This window comes from Parasteatoda tepidariorum, chromosome X1, assembly GCF_043381705.1.
Source record: "Parasteatoda tepidariorum isolate YZ-2023 chromosome X1, CAS_Ptep_4.0, whole genome shotgun sequence".
Taxonomy (NCBI): domain Eukaryota; kingdom Metazoa; phylum Arthropoda; class Arachnida; order Araneae; family Theridiidae; genus Parasteatoda; species Parasteatoda tepidariorum.
The window spans coordinates 77,170,974-77,189,129 of record NC_092214.1 but is presented as its reverse complement, the minus strand read 5'-3'; the positions used below and the strand labels follow the sequence as shown (position 1 = coordinate 77,189,129).

Here is an 18,156-nt window from a genome sequence, read left to right as displayed (position 1 = left end):
AAAGTCTGACGAAATCAGTTTCTCATACAAAAACGGTGGCATTAACGCATCTACATTTAATTTATCTGCCAATGCAATTATGCTTTCTACGGGATAATTTAATGTAGAATCTCCATTTAATGAGACCATTGCTTTTATTAACTTAGCCTCAACATGCTCATCAAACGCCGAACTCAAAATAATCTTTCCATATTCCTCATTATCGGCGCCAGGAATCAAATTCGAAGAGTACCAGAATCTATTACACATTTCAATTTCTTCCCCCCTCCCACGTACACTGATGCATACTTCAAAGGGTGAAGGTCTACAGATGGATAAAAATGTTCGGAGAAGATTTTTGCAATGACAGCATTTTCTTTTACTTTCATTTTCGAATATTTTTTCCCACAAGCTTTTGCTAAATGCTTTTCTCAACAAATGCAACATTCTAGTCTTTTATTTCTTTTCTTTTCTTTTGACTTCGGTTTTATTTCTTCGCGTCGTAACTGAGGCGTTATATACTTAGAATCATTTCGAGTGTAGTTTTGATTATAAGACAGGGGTTTTTGATAATTAGAATATGTATCAGAAAAAGATTTTCCTTTTGAGGCACAATACATATCGCATTCTTTACCCATTTGTACCGGTTTAAACCAATCTTGCTCTTGTTTGATATTTATATGCATCGCGGTTTCATGATCTAATGATTGATATAATTTATCGCTTACAATTAATGCCTTCAAAGTATTTAAATCCTATACATTTCTTAATCTACAATATTGTTCCCAACTAGTAGATAATCAAGTTGCAAAAATTGTACATGAGTTTCGCTTGACATACGAAGCGCTTTTTGAAAGTTTTGTAAACAAATTAGAGGTGTCGGTTTATACTCTTTTAAAATTACATTTTTCAATTTCCCATAGTCGTTTATTTCCTCATCTTTGATATAAACTAAAATGTTTATAGTTTTTTCTCCGAGAAGGTTTAGTAAAATTTCCCCTTTTAATTCCTGAGGTACATTTTTGCTTCGAAAAGCTCTCTCCAAAGACGAAAAGAATAAATTCCAACAATCTGTTCTTTTCGGAATAGGTACAGTTAAAGCTCGCACACTCTGAATATAGTTTTCCACTGATTTCGGCTGACTCGTGACTTTGCTTTCAGTACTACATTCTCTCGTACTCGCTAGTTTCGTTTTCTCAAAGTTTATTTTTTCTAGCTTAGCGTTTATTTTTGCTTTTTCTAGATTTATTTCTTCTAATTCTATCTGCGCTTCCGCACTTAATCGAGAGCTGCCTATCTTAGCTCTTTCAAATTCAATTTTTGCTTGCTGTTCTTCTCTCGACTTTCACTCAGCAATTATCGAATCAGCAAATTGTTCTACAAAAATCTTTATCGTTTTTATAATGCGCACTATTTAGAATTAAATTTCTCGAATCAATTACCTTCATATCGGCATTTATCAACTCCCAAATCTCCTCTGCAATTCATTTAAGATCCTCTTTTTTAGCCCCTTTAAACATTTTTAAATTCTTATATTTACAACTTTTAAATACAAACAATTTAAAAACTTAAACTCACGAAATATGTCCAAACAAGTGATTGAAGCAAAAAGAGTGCCTACCTCGTAGTCTTCAACGCTTTCAATTTATCCATGATCCTAGGAGACGGTGTCAGTGTAATATTCCTTTATGAATAAATGTGGTTGATTCTCAATAATAATTATCACTTATATGGACAACACTTTTTATTTTAAACATGTATAAAAAGAATATGAAATAAAAGGTAAGTTAGTGACATGATTTTATCTGACTTCTCAAGCCAGTTCCAAGAACGCTGAGCGAAGCGCCCTCTGGCGAAGATGTCTGCACACTTCAGTTATCATATAAGATAAAAATAAAATGGTAAATTTAGAAAATCAGAAAAAGGAAAAAAAAACACCTTTCAGAGCTGATATAATGCATTCTCAATCATGTTATTTTTCTGTTTTTAGAAATAACAGTTTTTCGGTCATTTTTATTTATTTATTTTAAGTTTATTAAACTACGATAAATATCACTATTGTGCAATAAAAATAGAAGAAAATTAATTTCAATAACATAAAGACAATGATGATCTTAAAGAACCAATATTAAAATGTACTTCCTAAAAGTCAAAAGGATGATCGAAAATACAAAAACAAATTTTTTATTTCAATATACTTTATTTCTTTCTTTCATTGACTGGGATTTTCTTAAGAAATTAAAGGTTGAATTTCATTTTTGAATAAAAACAAAGTTGTTTAAAAGCAAAAAGAATTCAAAATTTTGCAATTAAAAAAAATTAAATACGTAATATAAATCCACACACAAACAATAAAATCATGACCTAGTATACTATATAAATGTATTTGATATACGGACATAATAAAAACACTTATTGTACTAACAACTATATAAAACAATTCAGACAGTACATAATGTATAATTATTAAAGCATTAAATAATTTGATGAAATGAAAACATTTGCTTACCTCCTTCAAAAATTTATTTTAAGTTTTTTTGTTATTGAACGAGAAGCTTTATTAAGAATTGGAATTATTGATGAATGGCATGATTTATGTTAAAAAGAACTATTGCAAATAATTTATCAAACTGATGTAAAAAAATAATAATAATTTAAAACAATGAAACAAAATAAAAAAATGCCTTAATTTAAAATCGATAACTAAAATTATGTAATTAAATGAGGTAAAAAAGAAGACAAAGGAGCAAAAGGCCATAAAAATGAAAATTTAGGAGGCAAAGAAGCAAAAGTACTTTTATCCATAGTGTAACATGAGGTGGCTGTTTTTGAGGAGTCAAATAACTGTCTTTGTGGGTGGCTTGGAAAACCAGAATTATATGCCAAAGTGGGGGGAAAGGAAACTGCTGAAAATCAAGGGAGGTCTTGAAACCAATTTTTATCAGTGAAGGTTGCATTTTATTACTCTTTCCAGGGAAGGGTAAAAGAGATGACGTTGAGATGAGATTTTCGCATAATTTTATAGAAGATTACCATATATAAAAAAATCTTTGTCTTAAGAAAGACAGTTTTTTTTCTAAAACTACCAATTTAACTTAATTTTATTTTCATGAATGTTTAAATTTCAAAAATAGCTTTAAAGTAGAAAAAAATAGTACTTTTTTTCCAAAAGTTACCAATTTAACTTGACTTCATTCTCACAAAAGTCTAAATTTCAGAAGGGGCTAAAAACACTATTCGCCTTCCCCCCAATTAAATTTCAGAAGAAAAAAATGTTTTTATAAAAACTTTAATGTTAAAAAAAGTTTTTTTTCTTCTAAAATTACCAATTTAACTTAACTTTATTTTCAAGAATAGCTAAATTTCAGAAGGAGCGAAGCACATCATTTGCCCCCAACTTAAATTCACAGTAAAATAAAGTTTCAGACTTCGAAAATAACTTTAAAGTAGAAAAAGAAATGGTTCTTTTATTCTAAAGTTATCAATTTATTTTGACATTATTTTCACGAACGACTAAATTTCAGAAGGGGCGAAGCACATTATTTACCCCCCTCAATTTAAATTCACAGTAAAATAAAGTTTTTGATTTCGAAAATAGCTTAAAAGTAGAAAAAAAGAGTTTTTTTTTTCTAAAGTTACCAATAGAACTTAACTTTATTTTCAAGAATTGTTAAATTTCAGAAGAAGCGAAGTACATTATTTGCCCCCAACTTAAATTCACAGTAAATAAAGTTTTTGATTTCGAAAATAATTTTAAAGTCGAAAAAGAAATGGATCTTTCTTTTCTGCTTAAAGTTACCAATTTAACTTGACTTCATTCTCATGAATGTCTAAATTTCAGAAGTACACTATTTGCCTCTTCAATTAAATTTAAGACAAAATTGAAAAAAAAAGAATGTTTTTTCCTAAAATTACCAATTTTATTTGGATTTATTTCTTGATTCATATTTATTATAACCTCTTACTTTAATTTCAGAAGAAAATGAGGTTTTCTACTTGGAAAATAGCTATGAAGTTCAATTAAAAAGTTTATTTTTTTACTATTTTTTAATCAGAATTTTACTTGATTTTATTTTCTTCAATGTTCACATTTCAGGAGGGGCGAAATACATTGTTTGCCCTTGAAATACATACTTGCCCCCTCTGCCCCCCTCCCCTGCTAGCACGCCACTGATGATGAAGCTTTATGATTGTTTACTGCTTTGGACCCACATGAAAATATTTAATTGGTGAAAGATCCTCAAGCCAAGTTCAAGGATTGTGATACTATCTAAAAATAGAACAGTGTAAAAAGACGTCATGGGCAATGTAACGATGCTATGTAAACAATGCAGATGATGTAAACAATTTCAGTGAAGAAATTTTCAAGAAAAAATAATTTTATTTGCTAGTGAGATTCTCAGTTTGATTTCAAAGGGTGGGAAGAATGAAGCCTGATATCAGAAGCCTCTTGCAAAATGCGAAGAATCTGAACCATGTGAAGTGTGAACCCATGAGTAGTTCACCCAACATGTAAAACTCATGTAAATGCTACTCATCCTGAAAATACAAAATTTGAGTTCTATCAGTCAGGGTTTCTGAGTTATTATATTTTAAAAAAGTCATAAATCAAAAATGTGATTTTTCAAGATAAAATTTGTTTGATATCGTTCAAATTTTATCCATTCAAAATTAAATTTTTTAAAATGATTATTTTTGTACCTTAAAGCTTAAATATTTTTTGACTTGTATTAAATTAAACAATAAAAAAATTATAAATAATTACAAAAAATTATTTTTTTCATGGAATTAATTCTATTTGAATAAAAAAAAATTATAAGTGCGTGAAAATTTTTTTGAATGCCTGAAAAATTCCATGAACATTAACGAGTTAAAACTTTTGACGTTTCTCCTGACCAAACTTTAGGGACCATATTTTCCAATTGCAGCTACTCCCATATTTTGAGAGTCAAGAATCAGAATTTTTTCCAAAAAAAAGGTATGTTTATTCAGGGAAAGAATGTTCTTCTATCTGATTTCATAACTTTAAATATTGTCTCCTCTCACATTTATGATAAGGCTTGAACACTTAAGTCCTAGTGTACATGAAAATCACATCATTAGATCAAAAATTATTCAGGGTGTTCTTTTTTATTTCACGCACTCTACTTTTAAACAGGTTAGTTAATTGAACTAAATTGTTGCAATAAAAATATACTACACCAACTTGTAACTGTTTAACAAACAGAAGAGTTTGAAATTACTGAAATAAAATTAGGACTTGAAATAAAATCTTTAGAACTAGGTACATGAATTGAGCTGTATGAGAAAATGGAAATCTTAGTTATTAATGCAAAATTTTAATACTAAGAACATGTTAAAATTTATTTAAAAGTATTGTTTTGAAAACTAAATACAAACAAATTCACTTAAATAAATAAACCCAGTTGTGTTAAATGTTTTTTTAATTTCCCCTTTCGCTTTTTAGTACAAAAAAGCAAAATGGGAAAATAATAAAGCCTGTTAAGAAGGATTTTCTTCTTTTTAATATCAACATGTTAAGATTTCTAATTTTATAATCGGCCTTGAACAGCTGACCCAATTTTGGGTTTACGACTACTTAAGTTCAACTCTGTAGCCTTATAATTTTGAACCCAATCCAGAAGACAAGGTAATTTCTGGATAAAGTATTTGGACTGTGGTGACCCATAACTATTCTCCCTTTCCTTTATGCGTCAATCACAATTTTCACGAAGTGAAACTTTTAATTTGAAACTGAAACCCAAAATTGGGAACTGAAACTAAAATCTGTCTATCAAAATTCTAATCCAATAATATAATTTCTCAAATTAAATCTAGCCAATCATTGCACATTAAAGGTGTGGCTAATTCATTTCTCTGGTGAGATCCGAACCGAACACAGCATCTTTTCTCTGCTAAAACTCATTGCAAACGGACGTGTAGTCCTATCTCTCTATAATCTTATTATTTTGTCGTAGCGTATATGTTTGTGATGTGGTTAATAAAATTTTAATGTTTAACCTGTAAACCTTCTGATACTTTAAGTGTACCTACACACCACAATACCATAGGACAAATTTGCCATCATGGAGGACTTTTTGATGGAACTAACATACATTTGCATTACATGAAGAGGAAAAACATGAAAACCTCGCAGAGTTAGCCTGACAGCAAGGAGACTCTAACCCATGATTTGTCAACCACTGAGAATATTTTTTTGTCAGAACTGTCGTCAGTGCGAGCTGATTGCGAAACTTGTATTGACCAAACATTGCTGAGAGTCAAACCCGGGTCATCTCATTAGAGGTGAGCGCTTTATCCCCTGAGCCACCATGGCTGAAAGCTAATGAAGATTTTAAAAAAAGTATTTTCAAATTGAAAGAGATAAAAAACTTAATGCAATGATGTATTTAGGTAACATTTTTCAAAAGTGTATTTGGCAGATTTTTAATCTGGATAACTCAAATATAACACACGCAATTTAGTGTAGAAAATATGTATACTTTAAGAGATTTTCAAAGACAACACATAAAAGCATTGCAAAAATCTAGCTAGTAATGAAAATTCAACAGAGTGATGAGCTGCTATTTTTAATATTTAATATAGAAAACAAAAAGCCTGATAGTTTAAACAATAGTTGCAGTTTGTACGTAAAATATTATATGCATAATAAAACATAGATAATGTGTATAAGTACATTAATTCGCATAATTTAGATTTTCTTTTTTTACTCTCATATGAATGAAGGAAAAAGGTAAAAATAAATCTGGTTTTCAGAATAATGCAAGCAATAAATAGTGCTATACTGAATTCAGAAAACAGAATATAAGGTTTTGGAATTAAATACTTATTGATATTGCACTCAAGAAATATATAAGTCATTTTAAACTTACTTGAAGTCCAGAATAAACAGATGAGAGAAGAGATGTCACCAGTAAAACTCTTCTTATGCTTGTTTGACTATCAAGATGCCCTAAAGAAACAAGTAGGAAATGCGTATAGAAAAAAAATTATGCAAAAGAATGTAATGAAACTGACTATGCTTAACAAAATAACTTGGCACAATTTTAAAAGCTGTAGAATGTTATGTTGAACAAAAGAAAAAAAACTGCTCTATGATTTTTAGGAATTTCAATAAGTGGGGGATTTTTAATTTTCAAACTTAAGAAAACTTTGAATTCAGTTTTGTGTGCTTAAAGTGTCAATTAAAATTCTTTGTATAAAGTATTCCACTTTGAAGGCGACAATTTTTTGAACAATGTGTAACTAACCAATTTGATTTAATTTTTGTTCATGTTGGTCAGAAAATGTTAATAATAATTTTTGGTGTATATTATGTAATGAAATTACTAAACTTTATTCTATTTTATATAATCATAATTTAATTAATAATAAGTCACGAAATATGTTATTTTTATATTAAATTTTAAAAAAAAAATAATTAAAAAAAATTTGTCAATCAGAAATAGATAACTTGTTATGATTTGTGAAACATAAAGAAAAATGCAAGAATATCCAACTTGATAAAAAGCAAAAATAATATACTTTGTATTTAAAAAAGAAAATAAATCCTAATAATTAATGTTAAGATTGAATAATAATTTTATTTAATGATTATATTAGGCATGATTCCTTTAAAGTTGAATTGTGATTAAATCAGTAGAACATAAAATTATTGAAAAAATAATTAAAAGTTCATATTTAAGAATTTTGATAAATAAGTATCATTAATCAATAATTCTTCAGTATAAAAGTCAGTAATTTTGAAAAAAAGGACTGACAAACTTTAAAGAGCCTCGGCTTTCTCTCAGTTTCACTATAAAATATCACAAATATGTAAAATTGCATTATATTAAGTCTGTGATGAAAAAAATTGATAAATGAGTCATTTAAGTCTTGAAGAGTTGACACAATCAATTAAGAGCATGACTAACTGAGAAAACCGTTAAACTTCTAATGATTCATTCTGACCTCCATGTTGGTTAAAACAAGGTAAGCCACACATATAATCTTCTGTATTCAATCTTAAACTGTTTTATAAAATGAACTGAATTCATTTACTTGAAAACTGATGTAAAATCTTCCAATAAAGCTAAGTACAGTAGAGAACCATTTATTCGGTATCCAGATAATCGGGAAAAATTTTGTTTGGTTTTCCCGCCATTTTAAACTCGAACGATTATGGAAAAAAAGCGGAAATTGGACTCATCCTTGAAGTTGAGTAGAGGAAAATTTGAGAAAGGGGAGAATTTTCCCCCCTGTTTACCCAGAGAAACGTCATTTCTTCCATGATCTTGAGGATCTTTAGATTGAGAGGAGGCAGGGAAGGGACGAATGTTTTATTTTCTCCTTTAGGCCGTCAATCATACTCAAAGGAGTGGCATGATGATTTCATTTTCGCTTTGATTTACGAGGGGGTGGGGGAAAATGCATTGCACATGCATATCAGTGAACAGAAGATGAAAGAGAAAAGTATATTTATCTATTTGACATCGCTTAATAAAAATAAAATCTTTTTCCTTTGAATAAATTCTGATTCTTTGGAAGTGCGGTATCATTTGCAAGTTTTTCTTGATGTGGAATCACATCCGCTTTAATTAAAAATCGTGTTTTTATAATAAAAAAAAATTAAGAGAATTGTTTATTAACATACGACTATTTTATGAAGCAGATTGCAGTTTTGTTTTTCTGATTCCACTATGTTTGTCTTCTTTTCACGATAAACTTCGCATTCAATAAATTAATTCATTTTATTCATAAATTTTATCATTAGGTTTTTCTTTAAAATTCCGTTGATCTTGCTTTGTTCCGGGTTTTAATATTTATGCTAGTGCCGTTTTTAACTATCATTTTGGTTCGATAAGTTTTATTGTTTTATTCAGATTAATAAGTTTTTATTTTATCGTTCCCTCCCTTATAATTAGGTATAGAATATATTGTGTTATTTAATCATTGGTTTTGTTTATATAAGTTAATTAATGAATTGTAATTATTTTTAAAAAATAAGTATGAGAATTTTGTATTTTTTAAACTTGTTTTTCTTGTCTAACTTGTAAATTTTTTTTCCTTTTAAATGTTATTTTTCTACCAAATATTTTTTTCTTTTAAATTTAGGAGTGCTTTTTTTTCTTCTCTTACCTTAAAATGTGTTACACTTTTTCCTTGAATTTCGGGTTCGATAAAACATCGATTAATGACACTTTTCGGTCAATCCAGAAAACATGGAAATTCAGACATCCGGGATAGCGATGGTCCTGAGCATCCCGGATAATTGGTTCTATACTGTACTTCTCTTGCTTATAATTGTCAATAACTTTGCTTTCTAATGAGGATTGCAATTTTTGTGTGCCTTGCATGAAGTTAAATATTATATTGAGTTGTTTAGATTTTTATTAAAGGTTTAGTTTTTAATCACGAGAGTCTTTAAATTTATCTTTAGTAAAATCTTTCTGCTAAATTATATCACAAAAATAAAGCAAATCCAAAAACCCATTAACACTAAGATGATCAATCTGATTAATAAAACCAAAAATTTTAAATTATAAAAAAAAATTTCTTCTTATAGTTTCTTAATTTAAGTAAAAGCCTAAAGCAATTTTTACTTGTGCACAATTATCTAACCTTAATATTTTCAAACTGATAAAGATCAATTGTTGAAACAGATATAACAATAAGACTTTTTCTACGCATTTAACTCAATCAATTATGGATAGATTATATACTTCTTGGTTAATAAATTACACAACTTATTGACTCAGTTTCAAGAAGCTACAAGAGACAGAAAAAGAGGGTAATTCATTGTAAAGATATTAATTAAAAGGGATATTGTTTCGTTATATATATTGAACATATTAATATCTCTCTATATAAGTAAATAAATGTAAATAACTCACCAAATGCTAGACCAAAAATCAGAACACTGATTTCAGTAGCAAGTAAGAAACATCGTACAATGACCCATAAAATCTTAAAGAAAAAAAATTTATTATGAACTCAAATTTTTAAATACATCATTTATTTTAGAAAAATATATTTATTTAATCCTAATACAGTGCCCGCCGCTAATAAAATCAGCCGCTTTATAAACTCAAATTGGCAGGAACCGAATCGTTACAATATTAATACATGTTAAAAACAACCTTTAATAAAATCAATGCCGCCGCTTTTTCAAATCAAAATTTTGACTACATAATAAATCAAAAGTGCAATATTTCAGTTCGTTTTGTTCTTAGTTGTAAATTTTATTCTTCCGAAGTTTAAAGATTTTTTTAGAAGAAGCGACAGTTACTCACAAACCTGTGAAACAGGTGTGGTTAGCACTTTCCTGCGATATACATAGTGTAAGAGTTAAGGAAAAATGTGGGTGGTAGGCGGCGAGTTCATAGAAATCAATTTATCAGTATTAATTCCTTGACTTGAATGAAGTTTGGAGAAACCTATCTCACTCAAGAGGGGGTCGAATTCTTATCTTACTTTTTATTGAATAAACCATAGAGGGGAGAGAAGTTTCTTTTGTTATCTATCTTAACAGAGAACATGAATAGATTTCCAAAAACTGTCTGTGCTCATGTTTCATATTATTTAAGCTGTTTGAGTAAATTATAGTTAGAGTTAGAGCACATATCATTTTTAAGTTCGTTTGGTGTTAAATTTTATCAGCATGCCGAAAAGGAAGGATTCGAGTCTTAAAGATAAATTCTAAGTGTTACAAAACTATGATAAGCTTCCAACTTGAAGCTTCAATGGAGATGGAGATGGGGCTGATAACTGTTTCGAAGAAATGCTCAGCAATGAAGAAAATGAAATGAACGAGAATTTTTCACGTTACGTAGCTATTGACGATAACCTGCAAACATCAGGAGAAAAATCTGATTCCGAAATTGCTACAGACATCAAAAATTGCAAAGTTATTTCCAATCAAGAAATGGAGGAATCAGACTCAGAAGATGAAATAAACTCATCAGTGCCATCTTCAATGGAAGTCAGAAAAGCACTTAGTGTATTGCGGCAAGCTTTAGAACAAAGAGGAGGAATATCGAAAACTATAAAAACTTCTATAAACTCTCAAATGATGTTGAAAAGTTAATTTCAAATACTGCAACTCAAACAACCGTTGATCGGATTTTTGCAAAACTTTTGTAAATTTAATCTTATGTAGGGTTTTACTTTATTAAAATAATTAAATTAGTTAAAATAAAGCATTAATGTTGTCATTATTTCAGCTTTTAAAGTGTGTGCATTAAGAATATATATAGCAAAAATTTGATTCCCCCCCCCCTTCAAATGGTGAATCGCCTCTTAATAAAATCATCTGCTTAATAAAATCAAAAGAGCATAAAACGAAAGTGATTTTAATAAACGGCGGACACTGTACAACAAAAACACAAATTGACATTAAAAAAAATTGAATTGAGGATGCAAAAACTATCAAAATTAATTGTTTTTTTTAATTTGAAAATTACAGTAAAAATATAGAAATGTAATTGAGTGTATAGTCTGTTCAACGAGAACTGATAGTGAAAGTAAACAAAGCGGCGTGCTATTTGGCACAATACCGTTGTCTGCTTGGCGCCAGAATAATGACAAATAGCGCCTATTAGTCAAGCAAAAACTCTTATTTCTTAGAGGGCTGTTTGTTTTGCCGTGGTGTCTTTTTGCAGGTGTTTCATGAGCAATATGGAAAATAAAGTGATGGATTTAAGTCCTCGTAAAAAATGGCAGAAAAAATCTTACATAAGTAAAGCTGAGAAGGAAATAATATTAAACATTTATAAAACAGAAGTGCATTCAAAACCAGATGTTCCAATCATTGATGTGACTGCCCATGCGGCTTCTGCATCGGGAGTTAGCACAGCTTCTGTTTACAGAATTATTAAAGAATATAAAAGGGATGGTATATTAAATTCATCGAAGAGGATTAAATCTTGTAAAACTTTTTTGGATGACATTGACGATTTCGACAAAAATGCTGTAAGAAGAAAAGTTCATGATATTTTCCGCCCTAACGAAATTCCGACAATAAACAAAGATGATTCTGATTTACCAAACTTGAAAAGAACGACATTTTATTCCCTGTTTAAAAAAATTAGGCTTCAAACATCAAAAACGAAGACAGAAGAGCTCACTCATTGAAAAAGATGAAATAATTCTCTGGAGGCGAAGATATTTAAGAACAATTAGCAGAATGAGACAAGAAGAAAGAAAAATTTATTATATGGATGAGACACGGTTGAATGGTGGACATACGCAAGACAAAGTGTGGAATGATATGTCCATTATCTCGTCAAAACAGGCATTTTTATCTGGCCTGTCTTTATCAGGCATTTTATCTCAGGCATTTTATCTTTTATCTAAATATCAATTCCAACGACCAGGATTCTACAAGTTCTGAGAGTGAATCCTGAGATAAGTACCTAGTTTGATTTTTGCTTTTTAATTATATAATTATTCGTTATTATCCCTGATTAATTCATCATTAGTATAGTAATTCTTAAAATTTTGTTCTTTTCTGCGTAGTTTAACATAATTATTTTTATTTTGGTACAGCTGTTAATTAATTACAGAAATTCAAATGCTACGTAAAATTAGATAATTTTGATACTTCATTCTATTTTCAAAAACCTATTGAATTCGAGGTTTACAAACTTTTTTTTATAGCTTAAGTGGGTATATTTTTCTTAACAAAAGATTTTGTGAGACATATAAAAAAGTCTTCTAGTTTCTGTTAGTGTAATTATTTTCGTAATACTTCCCTTCGAAAAATAAAGATAACAGTATCAAATATAACAACAGTAAACTTCAAATATATTTTCAAATCAATAGGTGAAACATAAAACTATTTTAAATATTATTTAACTTTTAATAAATTTTAAAAAAAAATTGTAATTAAGAAAATAAAGAGTATTTTTTTTAACATACTCATTCAATTCTATACGACTATTATGATGAAATTATAAAAGTTATGTTTTGCATAGATATTTATGCAAAATATATTAAAACTAATTTAATTTAAACTTAAAAAAAAAACATTAAAACTATTCTCAAAATAAAATTACATGTTTACTGAAACAATTAGAAACATATTTTCATGCAAATATTTTAATTTTGCACTTTCTTATCTAATTTTAAGGTATCCAAAACCGAGTATGGATATCGTTTTTCTATAAGAGCGAAAGCTCTGTCGATTGAAACAAAATCGCCCATTCACGGAAGGAGCCGTTGAAGTGGCAAACGTTGGCGATCAAACAGCAGCCCTTATGTTTACCTCCACTATCAGTTCTCGTTGAACAGACTATAGTGTTGCTACAACTCTCTTTCCTTTTCATGAGTATCAGTCAGCCTATTTCTGCCCAAACTGTCTGACTGCTTGAGGTAGCCTCTCTGTGAATAAATTAAGTAGTTTTGGTCTGCCAATTTTTGGTTAAGAAAGAAAAAACCTGAGAAGAGGGGCAGGACAGAGGTGAAGAAGAGAGAGTTAAGACATGGAGCTCTAAAGTAGCAACCACCGAATGAGCTAGGGATAGAAAAATGACGTCATTTTGACGTCACGTTTCTACCCCTAGGGAAAACCTGAAACCTCGCGCTTTCGAACGGATTTTGCTAATGGGCTACAATCTTCATTTTTCCTCTCATCTATCGGATGTATTTCATCTAATAATTTGCTGGTGATAGCGATTCGAACAGGATGTGCAGACGTGCCAACCTAGCAAAATTAACATTCAGGAGTTTCCCTAACAAGAATTCAGGAGATTTCAGGTGGGGTAAAAAAAGGTGCATGGTATGCAACATTTGGCACTTCTAAGGAATTTTAAGTAAAAAATTTATTAAATATAAGAATGCAAGAAATTTTACACACTAATAGAGCAATAATTGTTTAAAAATATTAAATGGAAATAAAATAATTAAACACAGATTTAGCAACACAAAACTATATTAGGTAGATACTCTTTAAATAAATACCATTTCCTTAATAAAACATTATTCAAAAACCCGACACTGTAATAAAAATACACAAAAACTTTTAAAAAATAAACAAATTGAATAAGTATTTTATTTTAAAAAACCAATTCAATACTAATGTCTGTACAATAAAGAACCAATTATCCGGGATGCTCGGGACCATCGCTATCCCGGATGTCTTAATTTCCCGGTTTCCTGGATCGACAAAAAAGTGTCGTTAATCGATGTTTTATCAAACCCAAATTACAAGGAAAAAATGTAAACACATTTTAAAGTAAGAGAAAAAAGAAAAGCACTCCTAAATCTAAAAAGGAAAAAAATTGTAGAAAAATAAAATTTAAAAGAATAAAAAAATTTGCAAGTTTAGACAAGAAAAACAAGTTTAAAAAATAATTACGATTCCTAAATCAACTAATAAACAAAACCAATGATTAAATAACGCAATATATTTCATGGGGGGGGGGGCGAAAATAAAAGGAAAACCTATTAATCTAAATAAAAACAACACTTGAAAATTATCGAACCGAAACGATAGTTAAAAAACGGCACTAGCATAAATATTAAAACCTAGAACAAGGCAAGATCAACGGACTTAAAAAAAAAAAAAAACTAATGAAAAAATTTGGTAATACAAATAATTTTATTGAGTGCAAAATTTATCATGAAAAAGAAAAAAAAAACGTAGTGGAATCAGAAAAACGAAACTGCAATCTGCTTCATAAAATAATTGTATGCTTAAATTAATAAACAATTCTCCTTTTTTTTTTTTTTTATAAAAACGCGATTTTTAATTAAAGCAGGTGTGATTCCACATCAAGAAAAACTTGCGAATGATACCGCACTTCCAAAGAATCAGAATTTATTCAAAAGAAAAACATTTTATTTTTATTAATCGATGTCAAATAGATAAATATATTTTTCTCTTTCATCTTCTGTTCACTGATATGCATGTGCAATGCATTTTCCCCACCCCCTCGTAAATCAAACTAGCAAACGAAATCATCATGCCACTCCTTTGAGTTTAACGACCTAAAAGAGAATAAAGATCTAAAATCTTCAAGGTCGCGGAAGAAATGACGTTTCTCTGGGTAAACGGGGAAAAAAATTCTTCCCTTCCTCACATTTTCCTCTACTCAACTTCAAGGATTAGTCCAGTTTCCGCTTTTTTTTTCATATCGTTTTAGTTCAAAATGGCGGGAGAACCGAGCAAATTTTTTTTCCGGATTATCTGGATACCAGATAAATGGTTCTCTACTGTATGCATGAAAAAAAGAGTTGCAGACTTAGCTCTCCGCAATTAAGTCTTGCTAAAGTCATTGGTACATGATTTGTTGAAATTGATCCATACTTCCGTTTCGACTTAAGACATCCTTGAAATTTTTTTTTTTTAAATATACGAAGACTAAACGAATAATTGATATCACGTTGCTAGTTTACGAGCTTGTTGCCAACCGTGGAAAAATACGCATTAAAAACTATAAAAACAGCAAGATACAATATCAATTCCAACTATCGAGAGTACGAGTTTCCCCACTCCTGAACGGACGTCACTCGATAACGACATGTGACGTCATTGCATTCAACTCCACACGAAAGAAGAGGAAGATTTCACCCGCCCCCAGTGTAAGGGGGCGGGTGAAATAGGAGTGTTTTTAGAGGTAACGTTGAAGAGGGGGGAAAATAAAGCATGTTCAGCTACGCTTCAGGCAGATGGTAGTTTGATAAGAGGGGATGGAATTCAAGCTGAAAGAAAAACTTACCTTCGCACTCGCGGAAAAATTAGGTAATTTTGAGTTTGGCCGTCGATCGCAGTAAAATTCGGGAGTTTTTCAAATCAATTCCGGAGGGCGGGAGAATAACTCAAAATTCGGGAGACTCCCGCAAAATGCGGGAGAGTTGGCACGTCTGGATGTGTCTAACGCTGGGATTAAATTAGATTTCCGATTTCAAAGATAATTTTTACCCAGATATTTTATGATTTTTTATTACAGTACAGAACCCGTTATCCGGAAATCAGAAAACCGGAAAACCAAAAAACCGGAACGAAATTCAATAAATTTTCTTGCCATTATTTAAAAAAAAAATTTTTTCCTCATAAGATTTTAAGATTTTTCTTTCTTTTTTGAAAGATGTTTACCTTACCATCATTTTGGAAATAATCATAGTGTATTACTTCATCGTTTTTTCTTCTTTTTAAGATTATTTCCAATTTTTTTTAATTTTTTAGTTGGGTTTAACAATAAAAAAACAGTTTTTTGTAGCGATTCAGAAAACCGGAAAAATCATTTATCCGGAATTGCGATGGTCCCAATCGTTCCGGATAATCGGTTCCCTACTGTATCAATTACCTAGATATTTTATGAATGTATTTCAGACATAATTTTTTCTCTCACAAATCTATTAGTATTTCATATAATAAATCGATTGAATTATTAGTTTCTTGCAGAACTATAATAAAATCTATAATAATCTTGCACAACTTTAAATAGAACGTTAAAAAAAAATTTCTCCAAATTTTTGCATATTATTAGCCATAATAAGTTTAGTATAATTATTGCCGTGTTTTTATTAACTTTTATATTTACTACCTTTTAATATTTTCAAAATATTTAGAGAAGAAAAATGCATCATAGTTTAATGAAAAACTCATTTCTTAGTAAAATTGTGCAATTTTTCCTTAAAAAAAATTGGTGAGTTACAACTGAGATTAGTACATAATAAATAACATTACTTTAACTAATTCGTATATAATATAAATAAGAATTAATATAAATTGTATACTTATTTTTCATCCACTGCACAATTTTGTACAGTACAGAACCCGTTATCCGGAAATCAGAAAACCGGAACAAAATTCAATACATTTTCCCGCCATTTTTTAAAAAAAATAAAATTTTTTTTCCTCATAAGGTTTTAGGATTTTTCATTCTTTTTTGAAAGATGTTTACCTTACCATCATTTTGGAAATAATCATTAGTGTATTACTCCATCATTTTTTCTTCCTTTTAAGATTATTTCCAAAAAAAATTTTTTTTTAGTTGGGTTTAGCATTAAAAAAACGGCTTTTTGCAGCGATTCAGAAAACCGGAAAAATCAGTTATCCGGAATAGCGATGGTCCCGATCGTTCCGAATAATCTGTTCCCTACTGTATTAGATATTTGAAATAACAGAAGCTTTTACAATATAATTGTTTTTTGAAATTGATTAGTTGATTACTTTGGATGCATAATTAGGAAACATGATGTCATTTATTTTCACTTGGTCTTCTGAGTTGGGTAGAATATAAGTGGGTAATATGAAGAAAGGAAACTTTTTCAATATAATCGTTTTCGAATTATTATAAAGTTGCAGATAAATTTAGATGCATAATAGAAACCTTTTCATTATTTTTTTATTTTTCTGTTCATCTTTGAAAATGAGAAAATTTCCCCTTTTATTTTCTAGGACAAAAAGATATTTTTTACTCTTATATCTATAATACCAAAATATATTCGACAATTTATTTTTTAAAAAATTATGTATTATTTTAGGAGTAAAACTTGTTAAGATTATGATTAAAAAATTTCTAAAATCACATTTTTAAAATTTTTTTTGTTAGAAATAGCATTAAAAAAGTAATTGAATAAGAAAAACGTTTTAGTTATTTCTTCATCTTCTGTTTGATATTTGACCTTTTTAAATTACTTACTCTTTAATAGAATGGTAAATATCAAATTTTAAGGTGAAAAAAAAAACTTAAGCATAATTTTCTTTTCTGTTTTAAGATTCTCTATTAAATATCAACTAAGTTATTCTAGAAATATTCGCTTATATTCATTTGTAATTATTAAACTAGCAATATTTTTTTTTCAAATAATACTTTAGATTGTCTTAATGTATGCACTTAATTCTACTTCAAAAAGTTTTTAATGAAATTATGCGACGTGTAAAAAAAGAGAATTTCTTTTGAATTACTTTTGCATAATTCATTTGTACACAGATTGGTAAAATCATAAGAAAAAAAAATATCCTGCATCAATCAGAAAAAAAATTGAGAACTTTGTTATTAAAAATGAGTGCAATAAGAACTAATTGACATTTGCATCGCGTTAAAATACTAACATGAATTTGTTGTAAAATAAATTCACGAATAATCATTATGGCCAGACCGACAGCAATGAAATTGTATAATTAAAGTTTCTAACTCCCAAAAGTTCAAACAAAGTTCTTACGACTTG

The 18,156-nt window shown here is 29.2% G+C and overlaps 1 protein-coding gene across 3 annotated transcripts in view; it reads right to left on the bottom strand.

Moving 5' to 3' along the window:
- LOC107449249 (transmembrane protein adipocyte-associated 1) overlaps positions 1-18,156 on the bottom strand; it is a 68,389-nt gene that overhangs the window by 19,008 nt on the left and 31,225 nt on the right. For all 3 annotated transcript variants that reach the window (XM_016064732.3, XM_016064731.4, XM_043055206.2), the window contains 2 exons: positions 9,873-9,945; positions 6,873-6,952 (listed from right to left, as the gene is read on the bottom strand). In XM_016064732.3, coding sequence (XP_015920218.1) covers positions 6,873-6,952; positions 9,873-9,945 — 153 coding nt within the window. The remainder of the gene's footprint in view (positions 1-6,872; positions 6,953-9,872; positions 9,946-18,156) is intronic.